We start from the raw sequence: 15,945 nt of genomic DNA, 5'->3' as shown, positions 1-15,945 counted from the left end.
TTGTTGAGCCTGAGCATGCTATCTACATTAAAAACAAGAGAGAATTTAGTAACACGCACATGTAAGATATCACTAGCAGGAGTAAAGGGAAGGAGGATACCAATATATGCCTTAAGTCTCGTAGGGCAGTACTCATGCTTTATCAAGGTGACGGTGTCAAAAACCACCTTGAGATTGGAAAGGAAGATGCACACCTCTTGTTCCCGTTGGGGCATGTCTTCTAGGCGCCTGGGATTTTGGAATCTAGGTTCCTCAGTCCAGTGTAAGGGGAACCCATCCAGAAGGGTTGGGTCGTTGCAACAGATTTTAAAGAATTTTCCTTTGAAGCTTTTGTAAGATTGCTGGAAGAGGGACAACAAAACTCTTCCAGCAACCCCGTTGAAGCTTACCCATAACTGGCGACCTAGGTGTTTGGCTTCGAAGAAATACAAGAATACTTCCACTGATGGCAGATGACCAAAGTGGTGGCATAGGATGGAAAATCCCCGAACAAACACCCAACTATTTATCAAATAATTTTTACCATTTACATCATCAAGTTTGCATAAGCATTTCATCTTTTTTCACTCAAATTCTATTTGAATCTTATTAAATTTTTTAAAGATTTTAATTGGAAGAACCTGCCATTATGATCCAACAGAGACAAGTTTCATTTTTAATGTATATTCTACATGAACAAAAGCAAATTGGAAAGAGAGCATGGAAAAGATTAAGAAATATCTCAGGAGGGTGTGAAAGAAACGAGTACCTTCACTCAGCCAAAACTCAATAGACACAATGACGAATGTTTAGTAAAAAATTCATACCAAAATACCCAAGGAGTAAGACGTAGTAAGTCCCAGACTGAGAGTGAACAAAACTGGTTTTTCGAAAACAAAAGGTCCTGACTTTTCTTCCTCGTATCTTCTTTTTGTGATTTGTTTATGGACGTGCCTCCCTACTTGGGTGCATACAACATATGAAAGCACTTGTGTGAAATTTTTTCAACGCAATACAGACTTAGAATAAAATTGCAGAAAGTAGGGCCAAATTTCACAAGTTTTCGTAGAGGATAGCCTTGGTTTGCACAAAATTACTGAAAAATTCTCCCAAAATAGTTTTTTCTTGAAATTCCACGTAAGAATCTTGACTGTATTTGGGAGAAAACACGACAAATTTTAGGTCAAATGGATGAGTATTCGCCTAGGAAAAAAATCAAACAGTTTCACACACAAACGAACCTTCCTTTGATCCCTGACAGTGAGGGATAAAATATTTATTTCAAATCTTGTGGGACGAATTTGAGGCTCATATCTCAACCGAAACTCAATAAACACAATGACGAATGTGAAACAAATTTTATAACTTGTTCTGGAAAGCTTGTTATAAAAATTTTGTTCCAAAGAACTCGTTCAAGAATGTATTTCATGTGTTAACGTGTTTCAAAAATTCTGTTTTAGAAATCATGTTCTAGAATTTCCAGAAAGTTTGTTCCAAAATATTTCTGAAACACAATTCGGAAATAACTTCTACGAAGGGTAAAACAGTATTTTAAAAATTAGGAAAGTACAATAAGAAATTATAGAGGTGTAGAAAGAAAAAGTTATTTTAATTAATTGATTAGATTCCTTTTTTAAAATCTACAATGTTTTAAAAGCAATGATGAACTTTTAAATAAGATAATAGATTGAAACATATAAAATCAATATGAAGCATATATATTTTACCTTTTAAAATTATTTTGGAACCTTGGTTATCTCATTAGTAGGTGATATGATCTAGAATGAATTGAAAGAATATTCGAATCAAAATAATTCAGAAGTGAGAAAGTAATATGATATTGGTGAAGAACCTTAAATAAGTAAATAAGAAGGGAAGAAGAAACATCAATATATCAATCATGGAAAAGTATATACACCATTATGCATGATTCAAAATAAGACTTTGCACAATTTATTTTTCCGCATATATTCATACAAGCTCACCTTGTACAATTTGCACAATTTAGGTTGACTTGTCCCATTTTGGCCAGTTGTATATTCGACCTGTAAAATGTTGATCGAGTCGGCCCGTCTTACATAAAAATTGTGGGTTATTTCATCGGCATGCCCCACATAATGATTACCTCATGAATCTCTAGACAAGTCCACATAAACAAAATCTTAAAAATATTACATATAAATGTTGCAACTATAATTTTATTTTAATGTTTCACATATTTGTTATATCCCATAAGTTTATCATTGACAATATAATTCAAATAGGCTAAAAAAATAATGATTAACATCTACATTAAATAAATATATCAAAGTTGCATCTTTCATGAACAAGGAAACATAAAAAAAAAGTATAGTAATTAATTATCATCTCATTTTGACTTCAAATGCATCATTATTATTGTTCAAGTTCAATAATACGTAGATATAATACTTTTTTTTTGTAAATTAGGCGGATTAGTCTTGTCATTAAACTGTTTGAGCTACAAGTTACGCAGAGCGAGCCTCGACGAACCAATAAGTTAAAATACTCAACTCACTTTGTGTTTTTTCTGCAAGCTAATGGACTAGGATCACATTGATGGAGTTTCTCACTTTTAGACGATCATAAACTTTTTGTTATCAAACTCACCTAAAAGATATGATATAAACAACTATAATATAATTATCCAATCAAAATTAAAATTAAAGATAATAACATGATGGGTAAACATTTATCAATATTATTAGACATTGTGTTTCTTTTTAGTTTCTCTCTACAAAGCATGTCCATTTTTTTTAAAAAAAAAATTACAAGTTTTTAGAAAAAAATTATATTTATTTATGAAATGACAGCTGTGGGATTTGAACCCACGCCCTTACGGACCAGAGCCTAAATCTGGCGCCTTAGACCACTCGGCCAAACTGTCTTATATTTTTATATTTTACTTAGTTCATTATTGACAATTACTTAATAAGTATCTTTTATAAATTATGCCATAGTAAGAAACAAACAAAACTTGTTTAAAGGGTTTTAACAACATTCTTAACATATCATTAATAAAATTTAAGAAAAATTACTAACTTGTTGCTTTTGTAAAATCTTAAAAAGTGAATTTAACATCATTTTAACACATTATCAACATTTCAAAAATGTTTTTAAAGTCTATTCCTCTGATAACATTAAAAAAACATTTAAAAATGTATTTAATTGATAATTGTCTACCATTAAAAGAAAACGTTATTTTTTGTAACATTTAAAGTATTGTTTTAGATATTCGTTTAAAGATATAAAATACAATTATGAAATTAGTTTAATTCATTTTTAATTATATAAATGTAATTTATAAGTTGTAACACTAAACATGTTATTAAATAGTTGATCATATAATTTTTGAAACATTAAAAAATATTAAATTACACAATCGTTTAAAGATATAAAAATACTTAAGAACATAAAAAAAAAACCGCATCAGTATATTAATTATCATTTATCAAAACTATTAAGTACATTAACAAAGGAACTACGCATAGTCCAAGTGTAACAATTATCTCTTAATTTTTCCAAAATAAAAAGAGATACCAAATGTTTTTTTAATCACATGTTTCTAGCCTTTTCTTGCAAATCCCTTATTAATATACTATCAGAAAAACCATCCTTAATATTGATTGAGAAATTAATAATTAAGTTTCAACTTCCTTATAAATTTAAATATTTTTAATTAAGTTTTTATTAATTTTTTTGGTTTATTGAATATTGAATATTTATGTTTTTTAATTGAGTTTCTATCATTTAATTTTTTTGTTAATTAGGTGTCGTAATTTTATTCACTCTACCATTTTGCTTATTTGTCTTCGCGTGTTGAAAAAATATAAAATTTATTGGCTAATATAAAACAATATTGCACTTAATCTAAAATGACAAGTGACTTTTATTACTCTCATTGAGAATGTATTAGAGATTGTCCTCATCACCACATATTTCATTATCACTATTTATCTCCTTTCTAATTCTTCTTTATTTTCTCATGAGATTCTATGTATATCCATAAGTTTGTAGGTGAAGTCATTATTAATTTCTAATGACAATTTACGATGTTATAAGAAATAGCTTCCTTATCAGCATGTGTAATACTTGAGAACTTGTTACAATTGGTGTTCGTTAGGTGTATACCATTAAAGTGAACATGTGAGGTAAACTTCATCAATTCAAAATTTACTTAATGACAAAAGAATATACTTGGATTTATGGTCCTTGTTATAGCTACATTTTTTTTCCTTTTGACCAAAATCAGGTTATTTTTTTCTTCATGTGATTGTTATTTTTCATTAGCCAAACCACTAACCAGACATAAGGACTATTTTCTTAGATGGTGATTTGAAATAAAAAAAAATTACATGTCTTAGTATTTATGATTTATTGTTTCTTGTGAATTCGACTTATCTTGACTTCAATGCTTTCTATATGGTGTTTACAAATTTTCTTATACTTTATTTGATTGTTTTAACTCAGGTCTCTATGTTTTCTTTTCAATCTCCATCTGACATTTGTATTTATCTTATAGTTAATATTGATAACATAATTATTGGGATTTGTTTCCTTAGAATTAACTCTATATTTCCTAAAATAACCAAGTGGTTTATGTATTTATAGGTTCAATGACATCATTATTGTTATACGAAAAAATGTCATCCAAAACCTATCTTAGTCAAGTTCTTTATAGGTATTTTTCCACCATTATCAGATTATTGTTAGACCGTCCATAAATATTTAATTTCACAGGTGTTGAGCTTCTTTTCTTCCCCTTTCAACCATTTTTAAAAAGCTACCCATTCAAAAATACAAGCATTGTTCCAAATATTAGAAGAATTTGCACTACAAAAAGACATGTTTCAACTAAAAGAAGGTGTTTCCAACCGTGTGTGGCATGAAACTCCTACAAGTTTTGTGGTAGATGAATCCACTATCTATTGCAGAGATGGTGACAAAAATAAACTTAAAAGTTATTTTGGGTGTAGCTGGGCAGGGGCGGTATTGATTTCAGTAAGGAGGACTCTTTTGAAATTATATAAGGTTAGGCAAAGAAGAAGCTTTTTGAAAACAATAGAGTAGAAGAAACATAAAGGACCATTTGGGTCTGATGACTGATCGCAGCAAACTGGTTTATCTACCCTACATGGCACTTCCCTAACAAACCTATGGTCCTCTATACCAAAGAGACATTTCTTTTTGGGATGTTCACTCTTCCTATATAACACTATCTTCTCACGAGTGTTGAACTTAGAGGTTTCTTCTAAAATATTACTAGGAGCCTAGGGATATAGGGTTTTGTAATCCATCATACAGAGAATCTAAAAACAAAGAAAGCAAGCAAACAAACGCAATGCTCAGATAAAGAAGCGCATTTGGTTCGAAAAGAAAGGAATGATGAAGCAAAAAACAGAGACAACAGTCATAATCGCATGAAATGTAAACAGTCCCAGGACAGTTGATATGAACAGATAAAAAGAATTAAAATAATGTTGGCAAGCATTCACGAGTTAAAGTATGCACCTTGATGCGATTGAGGAAATGAGGCGAGGAGGTTTGTTTAATGGATTATCCTGACCTCTATGGTCAAAGAAGGCTAAATAGGTCTAGGTAGGGTTTATATAACTTTTGATCTAGTTGACAAAAAAGGAAGCTTAGGTATGATGGAGGAGGGCCCAAGCTCACCACACGATGAAAACCAAGCCTCCAAGACTAGACGGTCTAGCCTATGATGAGGAGCGTCTAGACTCAAAAAGGAGCGTCTAGCCCATGAAGAGGAGCGTCTAGGCCATGATGAGGAGCGGCTACATAAGGAGCGTCTAGGCCATGATGAGGATTCCTTCTAGACCGTCTAGCTTCACATACACATGGGTCAAAGCTACGGTTTTGGGAAGAGAAGACCTTTGTAATTGTTACATAAAGGCCCATTAGGGGTGCTTAGTAATTAGAGTAGTGTAGAAAGCATATTTGTGTGAACATTCTAGAAAGACCATGGAGGGGGTGAGCATAAAAACTAGACACACCCCTCCCCATGTGCTCATTTGTGCACCCATGTGCCATGTGCACCCATGTGCTTCACATTTACATTTCATTTGGCTAGCATTAGGGTTGCATTATGGTCCTCCTTAGCCTATAAAAGGAGGAGCCTACACCTTGTATTTTCAAGTTTAATTGAGTAAGGTTATGCTGCCATTTTTGTGCACAAGCTTTACTTCTCCTAGAAATCTAGGCTCTAAACTTCAATCCTTTCACCTTCTCCCTTGAGCTGGCCGAACCACTCAAACACCATACTCATCATGCACCTACAAGGCCAACACAACTCCTAGGAGGGTCTTGATCATCTCACCCATTGCTTCCGCACCCTATTTTCTACTTTGATTCAAGAAGAACACATGAAAATGCCATCATTTGGTATCATGAGCTTTTGGTTCTTCAAGATGAGTAGCTTGGTCTTTTAAATTTTCAGTTCTTCTTTATTTCATATTGTCATTTAAATTCCATACTTGTCTTGCTGTTTTTTACTTTTTAAATTGTTCTTGGTGTGCTTATGGAAGATCCAACCGAAGCACAATTGTTCAATTGATCTTGAACAAATTCTGTGCAGCTTGTGATAGGATTCCTTACACCATTGAGTGGCTGTTTTCTTTTAGGAATTTGAGTCCTTATTGCTTTCTTAATTTTGCTTCATTTTATGCTTTGAGTCTTTATTTTCTGAATCTATAAATGTTGTGTCAAGTCATGTGAATCCATATTTGTCAACAATTCTTAGTAGTCCTATTATTGGCTTGATTGTTTCTTGCTTTTGGGTCTCTTTAAATTGTTTGAATCTGCTGTTCTTTGATCCTTTGGTGCCTTTTTATTTTTAGTTTGAGTTCATAATTGTGTCTTAGTTCTTACACAATTTCCGTTCTTACAATTCCATTGTGTTAAATTTTGGTTATCTTGCTGTTTTTTCCAGTTTTCCAGGATTCTCCTGTTTACACCTTCTCTGTTTTGGCTGTTTTAACCCAGAAAAATATTTCCACCCATAGGAAAATTCTGATTTTCTGGAAAATGCAAGTTTAAAGTGTTATAGAAAAGACAAAAAAAGAATGAGGTCAAAAGAAGCAACAGAAAAAAAATGATAAATCTTACAAAATCAGAGTGCAAATCTTGAGCGCTCCAGCTGGCCTAACCGAACACCAATTTTGCAAAATTTATTAAAAAAAAATGGTGCATCCGTTTTGAGTGAATCCAAAGCCAGATTTTAGATAAGATCCTGAATATCTTGCATAACAAATTTCAGAGCCAAATTCTAAAAATACAGCTCAGCATAAATCGGGGAACAAACACGTTTTCTGGCCCACAACATTTTCCAGTGGTGCTGTTTTTTTTTATTTGGTCATCTAATCTAGTGCTTTTCTTTAGGAATTCTTTTGTGTGCCAACCTTTAATTGAGTACCTTTATTTGTTTGCTTTACTTAATTGACTCTCTTTCTAGTTGTCACAATCTAAATCCTTTTGGTGGTACTGTTTTATTCAATTAAATTTGTTTCTTGCTTTTGTTCTTTGACCTCTAATTTGGGTGCTGGAATTTAATTCTTCTTTGGTGCTTATGTGAATGGGAACTTGATTTGGTTAAGGTTTAGCCCTTTGCTAGGTGCTGGAAATTGGAGAATTAAAGACCATCATTCTAAGGAGAAGACAAGGCCAAAGCCGAAACAAGCATTTTTGAAAACACTACAAACACTAGGAAGATCAACAAGCAAAGACAACAAAGAAGTGCACTAACCAAAAAGAGGATCAACAAAGGGAGTTCTCTTATTTCCTTTGCAACTTGGTTTATTGTTAATTACGTTTAGACGGTGAGTGTGTCTTCAAGGGCTCAAAGTGTCCAAGAAGCCTCACCTAGGGCCGAATAGTATAGCATTCTTGATTAGTAATTGTTACTTGTTTGTAATTGTTTTTCTTTTGCTTTCATAGCTACGTTTTGCATGTTTAATTTTGTTTAATTTTTGTGCTAAACCGACTAGCTTTGTTGCATAGTTAGCTTACATTGTTTTCTTGCATTTGTGTTCTAAGTGTTTCACTAAGAGAAAGTCTTGTGTGAAGATATTGGGGGATAGTTTTTGGCAAGGAAAAGGCTTGGTACTTAAGTAGTCCTTTGTGACTCACCTCCCTTACCTGGAAAACTACTCTCTTTAACTTTCCTAAACTTTCTCAAAGTAAAACACCTATATACACAAAGTTTTAGCCATGTCTTCTTCTTCTCACTCTCCAAAGTCTATAGAAAGTGAAGTAAAATCCTTGAAATCTCTTTTGAAACAACTTACTAAGGATATTCAATCAATTTCATCTAAACAATTGGAGAATGAGATCAAAACTAATGAATTGACTAAAGCAAAGAATGAGAAGTCTCAATTTTCAAAATAATTACATTCTCATGCATCTAGCTCTAAACATCATGATTATCTTGGGGAAGAAAGTCTTAGGAAAAATGAATATCATCAACAATTCCCTAGGAGAGCTAGGAAAGAGAGACAAGAAAACCTAACCAAGCATATCTCTCACACTCAAGCTAGAGAAATTCCATGTTTAGAATACCTTGGCAATGATCAATTAGCATCTCAATGTTTCAATGAAAGATCTATGATCTTAAGGGACAAAGATGAGAATAGTAGCCAAGAAAAAGAAGCTAGTGAGAGTGAAGAAAATGTAAAAATAGAAAAGCAAGAGAAAACCCTTGGGAAACAAAAGGCGTGGGAGAAGAGTGTTCCTTCCCACAAGGTCATTCAACAAGAAGGAAAAGTTGAAAATACATTTGAAAATATACCTCTTGTTGAACAACCTAGCCTTACCTTTTGTAAAGGAACACTTGCAAGCCTAGAAAAAAAAGAAGAATCCTTAAAAAAGGCTTGCATAGATAAAAATATAGTAGATTATTTTACATACATGCCAAGATATCACCAAGTGAAGGTCAAGTCATCTATAGGCATCTACAAAGACAATTTTTTATATGAAGTAGTGCCTAAAGAAACTTGTCATGTCTTATTGAGACAACCTTTGCAACGAATTGAAATTTCCATGAACAAAGGTTGTATCAACGAGACTACCTTCGCACATAAAAGAGAAAATCTTCATGAAGGAGAACTCATGGGTCAAATTAGAGTTGATAAAACTCTAGAGCTTTTAAAAGGAAAATTAATGTCACCCATGAGAAAAGATGTTCAAAGACATTACCCTAGATACATTCCGTGTTTTAAAAATACATCTAAGGCGATGTCTCATGAACTCTATACTCCTTCACCTTTTGCAAATGATCCTTGGGAAGACATAAGCCTAAATTTCATATTAGATCTTCCTAGGACAACAAAAGGTTTTGATTCCATTTTCATGGAAGTGGATAAACTCTTCTTAAGAAAAGTGACAAGCCTCCATGATTTATTTTCAAAAATAAGGGATAGAGCTCCAAAATTTGAAAACATAGCTCTCCCTTCTATGCTTCACGAAATCATGAGGGACACCCACAATTCTTGGGATAAGAATCCTTTTCCTTATAATCATGCATACAATGGAGTAGTCCACAAGATTACTCATATCTCTCCATTTGAAGTTGTATGTGAACATAGTCCTCTTGCCTTTTTAAAGTTGTCACCATTTCCTAAAGGGATTATGCCTAAGGAAAAAGTAACTACTTTTGGAAATTTTAGAAAACATAAGAGGATTAGAAGGCACATACAACCATCAAAAGGGAAGCATTGTGAGAAGTTGACCAAAACAAGAGAAAAACAAAGATGGCAACTTCACACAATTAATTATTCTCCAAATACTCACTCTAACTCCTTTGCTTTGTTTCAAGATTCTCATAGGTTGATATTTGATCCGGGAGGACACACCTTGACGAAGCAAGAGGCTGCTATCCGAGATCAAGTTAGCAAATCTGAGGATAGGTCTTTTCCCGAAGGAGGAGATGATGGACACCATCCAGCCACAACAAGCCCCCTCAAAAGCAAAAGCTTTGGATTTGAGGACAAATCCTTTTCAAGAGGGAGGGGATGATGGAGGAGGGCCCAAGCTCACCACACGATGAAAACCAAGCCTCCAAGACTAGACGGTCTAGCCTATGATGAGGAGCGTCTAGACTCAAAAAGGAGCGTCTAGCCCATGAAGAGGAGCGTCTAGGCCATGATGAGGAGCGGCTACATAAGGAGCGTCTAGGCCATGATGAGGATTCCTTCTAGACCGTCTAGCTTCACATACACATGGGTCAAAGCTACGGTTTTGGGAAGAGAAGACCTTTGTAATTGTTACATAAAGGCCCATTAGGGGTGTTTAGTAATTAGAGTAGTGTAGAAAGCATATTTGTGTGAACATTCTAGAAAGACCATGGAGGGGGTGAGCATAAAAACTAGACACACCCCTCCCCATGTGCTCATTTGTGCACCCATGTGCCATGTGCACCCATGTGCTTCACATTTACATTTCATTTGACTAGCATTAGGGTTGCATTATGGTCCTCCTTAGCCTATAAAAGGAGGAGCCTACACCTTGTATTTTCAAGTTTAATTGAGTAAGGTTATGCTGCCATTTTTGTGCACAAGCTTTACTTCTCCTAGAAATCTAGGCTCTAAACTTCAATCCTTTCACCTTCTCCCTTGAGCTGGCCGAACCACTCAAACACCATACTCATCATGCACCTACAAGGCCAACACAACTCCTAGGAGGGTCTTGATCATCTCACCCATTGCTTCCGCACCCTATTTTCTACTTTGATTCAAGAAGAACACATGAAAATGCCATCAAGGTATGTCTAGCATTGGGAATTTTCGAACATCAGGCTGAGATGGCAGCTCAGGTTTGGGAAGTTGTGGCACTTCTGCCTTTGATAATGTTGGTTCCAGAAGATTGTGTGACTACTTGCAGAAAATAATGTTAGAACAAGAAATGAAAAAGTCAGTGTTGACAAACCGAAAGTAGCCATGGTTGAATACAGGTACTTGAGGAGGATCAGTAGGAGTTGGTGATCTTTTGCAAGTGTTGAGGTATGTTTTTTGAGTGTGTAGTGCAGATGTTGCATGTGGGACTTTTATAGCAAAACTGTGTGAGTGACTCCATGATGAGGCATGCAGGCGAGTTGGTGAGATGGTGTAACCATTGTTAGCTCAACTTCTTAGTTACCACCTACACAGCATCCCCTATACCAAACTTTAACCAGAACCGTTGTGGGTTAACTAATCTATCTGCATTAGAAGGAATGAAGAAAATTGTCACAAAAGTCAATGTTCTCCACGACAAAATTGTCACAAAACAAGGATTATCAGAGAGATGTTTTCCAACGAAAATAGTTCCTAGTTAGTTTACTATGCATTATCAACAAACTATAATAAATATTGTTATCATCTTTGAAATGGGCACAAACGGAACTCAGATGACCAACAAACCATTATGCTGCACGTAATAAATAAATATTATTAACAAAAATTTAGATGAACAACAATTAACCATTCTCTAAAACTTATATATAACTCAGATTCTATAAATCTTTTCATGCAAATACAGCTAGACAGTTTCCTGCAAAATTTCTGGCACAGCCTTATTGTTCCAAATCCTTCAATATTTAACTTGCATAAGCCATCATGACCTGTGTCATTGCTCTCTTTCTATTTCTTTCCCTTTCAACCATAAATTTTGGCAAAGCAAGTCGTCATCTTCTGCAAACGACTCAACCTGCTGTACCAAATTTGCCTAAACCAACATTACCACCTTTGCCTTCAATGCCAAATCTGCCTCAGGGAAATGTGCCACTTCCATCCTTGCCGTCTATCCCAACACTTCCACAACCAACCACCCTGCCACCACTTCCAACCATACCACCATCATCACTCCCTCCTATGCCAGCAACAACTTCATTTCCAAACCTTCCCTCCATTCCATTCTTCTCTCCACCACCTTCATCCACAAGTCCTTGACCAAGACTGAAGAATTCCCAGCATTTTCCAGTGTGTGAAGCTTGGTTTTCTCTTTTGTTGCTGTGCATCTGTTGACCACAGATATCCTTACATATATTGGTGTTATTCGTGATTTGTATGGTTTTCGTTTGGGAATTTATTGCAAAGTGTCATGTTATTTTTTTCTGGCATATTAATATCATACACCACTACTTTTCATGTTCTTAGATATATCTTAATCGAGTAATGTTTGGCCATATGTAAGTTGATTGCACATGATATGACATTTGAGCTGAACTCCAGAACTGTAACGCTACATATGTGATATTAGATAGTATATATATACACAGATTTTCTCCTCTCCACTACAAAATATAGCAATCTGCACGTACATTGGCTATATATGCAAAAAAGTAGCTTTAAGAAAGAAAGATAAAAAGACTAACTAAAGTAACTTTTAACAATAAATTTCACATCTTAGTCTTCTTCACTCTTATCCCAAAATAATTGGCATGAGACAAAACAAATAGTTTTAAACTTAAAAAATTGTTAATTAGTTTTAAATTTTAACTTTAAATAACCTCCATTTTCTTTTTATGATTGTCTTTATACCTTCTTTTTTTTTATAGTATTTGTGTTAAAATAAATAATACTGAAAGTTCTTCGGTTATAGTAAGATATTTTCAATTTAGTACTGTAACTTAAAGTTGTTACACTTGACACAACCTGTGAATTATTTCTCTAACATAATAACATAATTTGTTGATTTAATGAATGATGTGTTCCTGGAAAACACTTACCGACACAAAATTTCATACATCAACACAAACCAAACCCTTCTTCTTCTTAAAAATTGTCTTGAAAGCGTTGTAGAGAGTGAGTTTAGAGTTATTATCACATGACATTTATTTTTGAGATGTATCATTACAAAACATGTTAGTAGCATATGAGTGCGGAAAAAAGCAAAAAGAAAAAGAAAAGAAAAGAAAAAGTTGGAAAAAAAAAAAGAATAGCTGCAGAATAATAAATAAAAATATTAATATAAATAATAAAAGGAGAAACTGAGGGGTCGCTTTTGTTCAGTGTTGCAGCGGCTTTACTAAATTCTCGTCCCAACCAATCAAGCCACAAAATTGTTTTTTACCGTCCAAATTTTTTGTTTGTATTTATTTAATAATTTAATAATTATTATTATTATTTGTTTGTTTGATTTTTGGATGAGAGGCATAAAATGAAAAAGGTAAAGTTGGGGTAGGTATAAGACGAGGATTTCCAATGGAGGAAGAAATTGGTGATTCATTTTTCCCAATTGCATTGCAATGTAAGTCTTCTTTCTTTTCCTTTTCCTTTTTCCCTTTCCGTCTTTCCAATTCTGTGAGGTTTCCGTTATGTGTTAGATTCGTCAAACCGCAAAGATATGTGTCTCTATGAAATCAATGTATTTGCTTCTGCAAAATATATGCTATCACTCACTGTTCACACTCATCACAGGGATTCACTATCATCACTCTCTCACAACCTTCTTCTAACATCACAACTATTCAACTGCCAATTTTATGTGTTTCCCTTCAGGATCTGGATTCATTGATTGCCTTTGCTTTGCCAGGTAAAAATCCCTTTTTTTTTTTTTTCTATTTTCAGGATCACTTTCGTTTTCCCTTTTGTTTCAATTATAAAATTATGTGGGTTAGATGTGAAAAGTTAACCGAGTGGCTCTGCAACGAGTGTGTCTATGTGCTTCTATTCTTTGACAATGCTCAAATCTGTATTTTTTTTTTTCTTTTGTTTTGATGAAGCGTAGAGGGGAGCTTGCGTGCTGCTCTATACGCAAATTTGCACGATAGCGATGGGTGCTGTATATTTTTTTGTGAAGAATTAGTGAGCATAATGTTTTCTGGAAGATTGGGGGCAGACGAATCTTATTCTCAAGATTTACAGAATTTGAGTGTGTCAAGGCGACTTGTGAGGAGTTTCAGTCAGAGGTTGAAGAAGAAGAATAACAGGAATGCCGGGGAAGAAGATGATGATGTGAATGGGGTTTCTTTAAGATGCTTAAATCTTTATGGACGAGGTGGGGGCTGCAAGGTAGGTGCTGACACCAGTGATGATTTTGGTGATTCAAACAGTAGAAGGAGATCTAGTGCCAGTGACGAGGGAAAGGGTTATAAGCCAATTTGTGGCCCTGAAGAAACTGCTGTTGATTGCTTTTCTTATGGGGTGAAGGACAGGTTTTGGAGGAGACACAACCGAAAGAATTCAGAGCTTGAAGAATTTTCGACGAACAACAGAATGCATATCTTTCTTCCTGATGATATTCTTGAAATGTGTTTGGTTAGGCTCCCATTGACAAGTCTCATGAATGCACGACTCGTGTGCAAAAAATGGAGGTCCTTGACTACCACTCCTAGATTCCTCCAAATGAGAAGGGAAGGTTCCTATCAAAGTCCATGGTTGTTTCTGTTTGGTGTTGTTAAAGATGGCTTTTGTTCTGGTGAGATACATGCACTGGACGTGTCTCTGAATCAATGGCACAGGATAGATGCTCATTTTCTCAGAGGAAGGTTCTTGTTCTCGGTTGCTGGCATACATGACGATATCTTCATCGTTGGAGGATGTTCTAGCCTGACTAACTTTGGGAAAGTGGATAGAAGCTCGTACAGGACACACAAAGGGGTTCTTGTATTTAGTCCATTGACAAAATCTTGGCGTAAAATGCCGTACATGAAATATGCTAGATCAAATCCTATATTAGGAGTCTCTGAGGTCAGTTTGGAATTTCCAACTTGCCAAAGTCATCAAAGTCGGCAGGATAGACGCTTTCCAAGATCAAGGATTGGTGGCATATCAGATGTTTATGAGGATCCTCACAAGCTTTCACTGAGACGTCACTGCAGATCTTCTTTTAATGAGACTGAAGCTTTGTCTCTGCCCAGTCGAAAGGCATACAAATTCGTGAGACAAAAAAGTGACCATTCAAGCTCAAAGGGCAGTAAAAGGTTTTTGTTGATAGCTGTAGGAGGTCTGGGATCCTGGGATGAGCCTCTGGACTCTGGAGAAATCTATGATTCTGTGTCAAATAAATGGACTGAAATCCCAAGATTACCTTTTGATTTTGGGCTTGCTCGTTCTGGAATTGTTTGTGGCAGGATGTTTTATGTTTATTCTGAAACAGACAAGCTTGCAGCATATGACATAGAACGAGGTTTTTGGATTGCAATTCAAGCCACTCCAATCCCGCCTCGTGTACACGAATACTACCCAATACTTGTATCTTCCAATGGCCGCCTTTTCATGCTCTCTGTGTCCTGGTGTGAAGGGGATGGTCAAATTGGGCAACGAAACAAGGCTGTTAGAAAACTGTGGGAGTTGAATCTCACGTATCTCACCTGGACTGAAGCCTCAGTTCATCCTGATGCCCCAATGGACTGGAGTGCTGTTTTTCTGTCTGATAAAAACCTCATTTTTGGGGTAGAGATGTTCAAAATTTTTGGTCGGGTGTTAGGTTTTTTCACTGTTTGTGATGTATCTGATATCACAAACTGGAACCATATTTCAGGGAACCATGTTACTCATGAGCTCGATGGTTCTTCCTGCTTGACAAAATCTGTGGCAGTGCTACACCTTTGAAATCCTTTGTGCATGTATGATGTTAAACAACAGAATCTTAGATCTTCCCTCTCTGTTTTGATATGCAGCATGACCGGTAAGTCCTGCTCTACATTTGCTGCATATAATTGTATATGGGCAAATCTTCCGAACTCCGTGGTTCTCTGTTTCTGTGCTTCTCATGTACCTTTTATTTAATTCATTTCTCACCAATCATAAAAGTTTAATTCCACACCGACTTTGCTCCTGTATTATTTCTCCTATTCATCGAGTTTCTGGAGTTATGGGTTTGTGTTATAACCAGTTGCACTAATCAGCCTCGGGATGACTTTGGCTAATGTCTATATACACATGTGCAATCCAAGTAATGATGGAAACGAGAGGTGCATTGTTGCACCCTTAAATCTGTCCATGCTAATGTTTGCCA

The 15,945-nt window shown here is 35.1% G+C and overlaps 1 protein-coding gene and 1 non-coding gene across 6 annotated transcripts; one reads left to right on the top strand and one right to left on the bottom strand.

The window, feature by feature from the left end:
• Positions 1-2,804: 2,804 nt before the first annotated feature.
• TRNAL-UAG (transfer RNA leucine (anticodon UAG)) lies at positions 2,805-2,884 on the bottom strand. Its single transcript has one exon. It is a non-coding gene; the product is annotated as a tRNA-Leu (tRNA).
• A 10,099-nt stretch (positions 2,885-12,983) lies between these two features.
• Positions 12,984-15,750, top strand: LOC137822367 (F-box/kelch-repeat protein At5g42350-like). 5 transcript variants are annotated; one of them, XM_068627251.1, is made up of 3 exons: positions 12,984-13,233; positions 13,404-13,518; positions 13,714-15,750. In XM_068627251.1, exon 3 carries the CDS (start codon positions 13,800-13,802, stop codon positions 15,537-15,539), a length of 1,740 nt encoding a protein of 579 aa, XP_068483352.1. In that variant the 5' UTR covers positions 12,984-13,233; positions 13,404-13,518; positions 13,714-13,799; the 3' UTR covers positions 15,540-15,750. The 5 variants fall into 5 exon arrangements, with proteins under 5 accessions (XP_068483352.1, XP_068483354.1, XP_068483351.1 ...); XM_068627253.1 differs by having other exon boundaries at positions 12,987-13,233; positions 13,485-13,518; XM_068627250.1 differs by having other exon boundaries at positions 12,987-13,233; positions 13,709-15,750.
• The last annotated feature ends 195 nt before the right edge of the window (positions 15,751-15,945 follow it).

Source organism: Phaseolus vulgaris, chromosome 9 (genome assembly GCF_000499845.2).
Source record: "Phaseolus vulgaris cultivar G19833 chromosome 9, P. vulgaris v2.0, whole genome shotgun sequence".
NCBI classification, from domain to species: Eukaryota; Viridiplantae; Streptophyta; class Magnoliopsida; order Fabales; family Fabaceae; genus Phaseolus; species Phaseolus vulgaris.
Note: the sequence above shows the minus strand (reverse complement) of the source record. Positions and strands in the feature narration are given on the sequence as shown.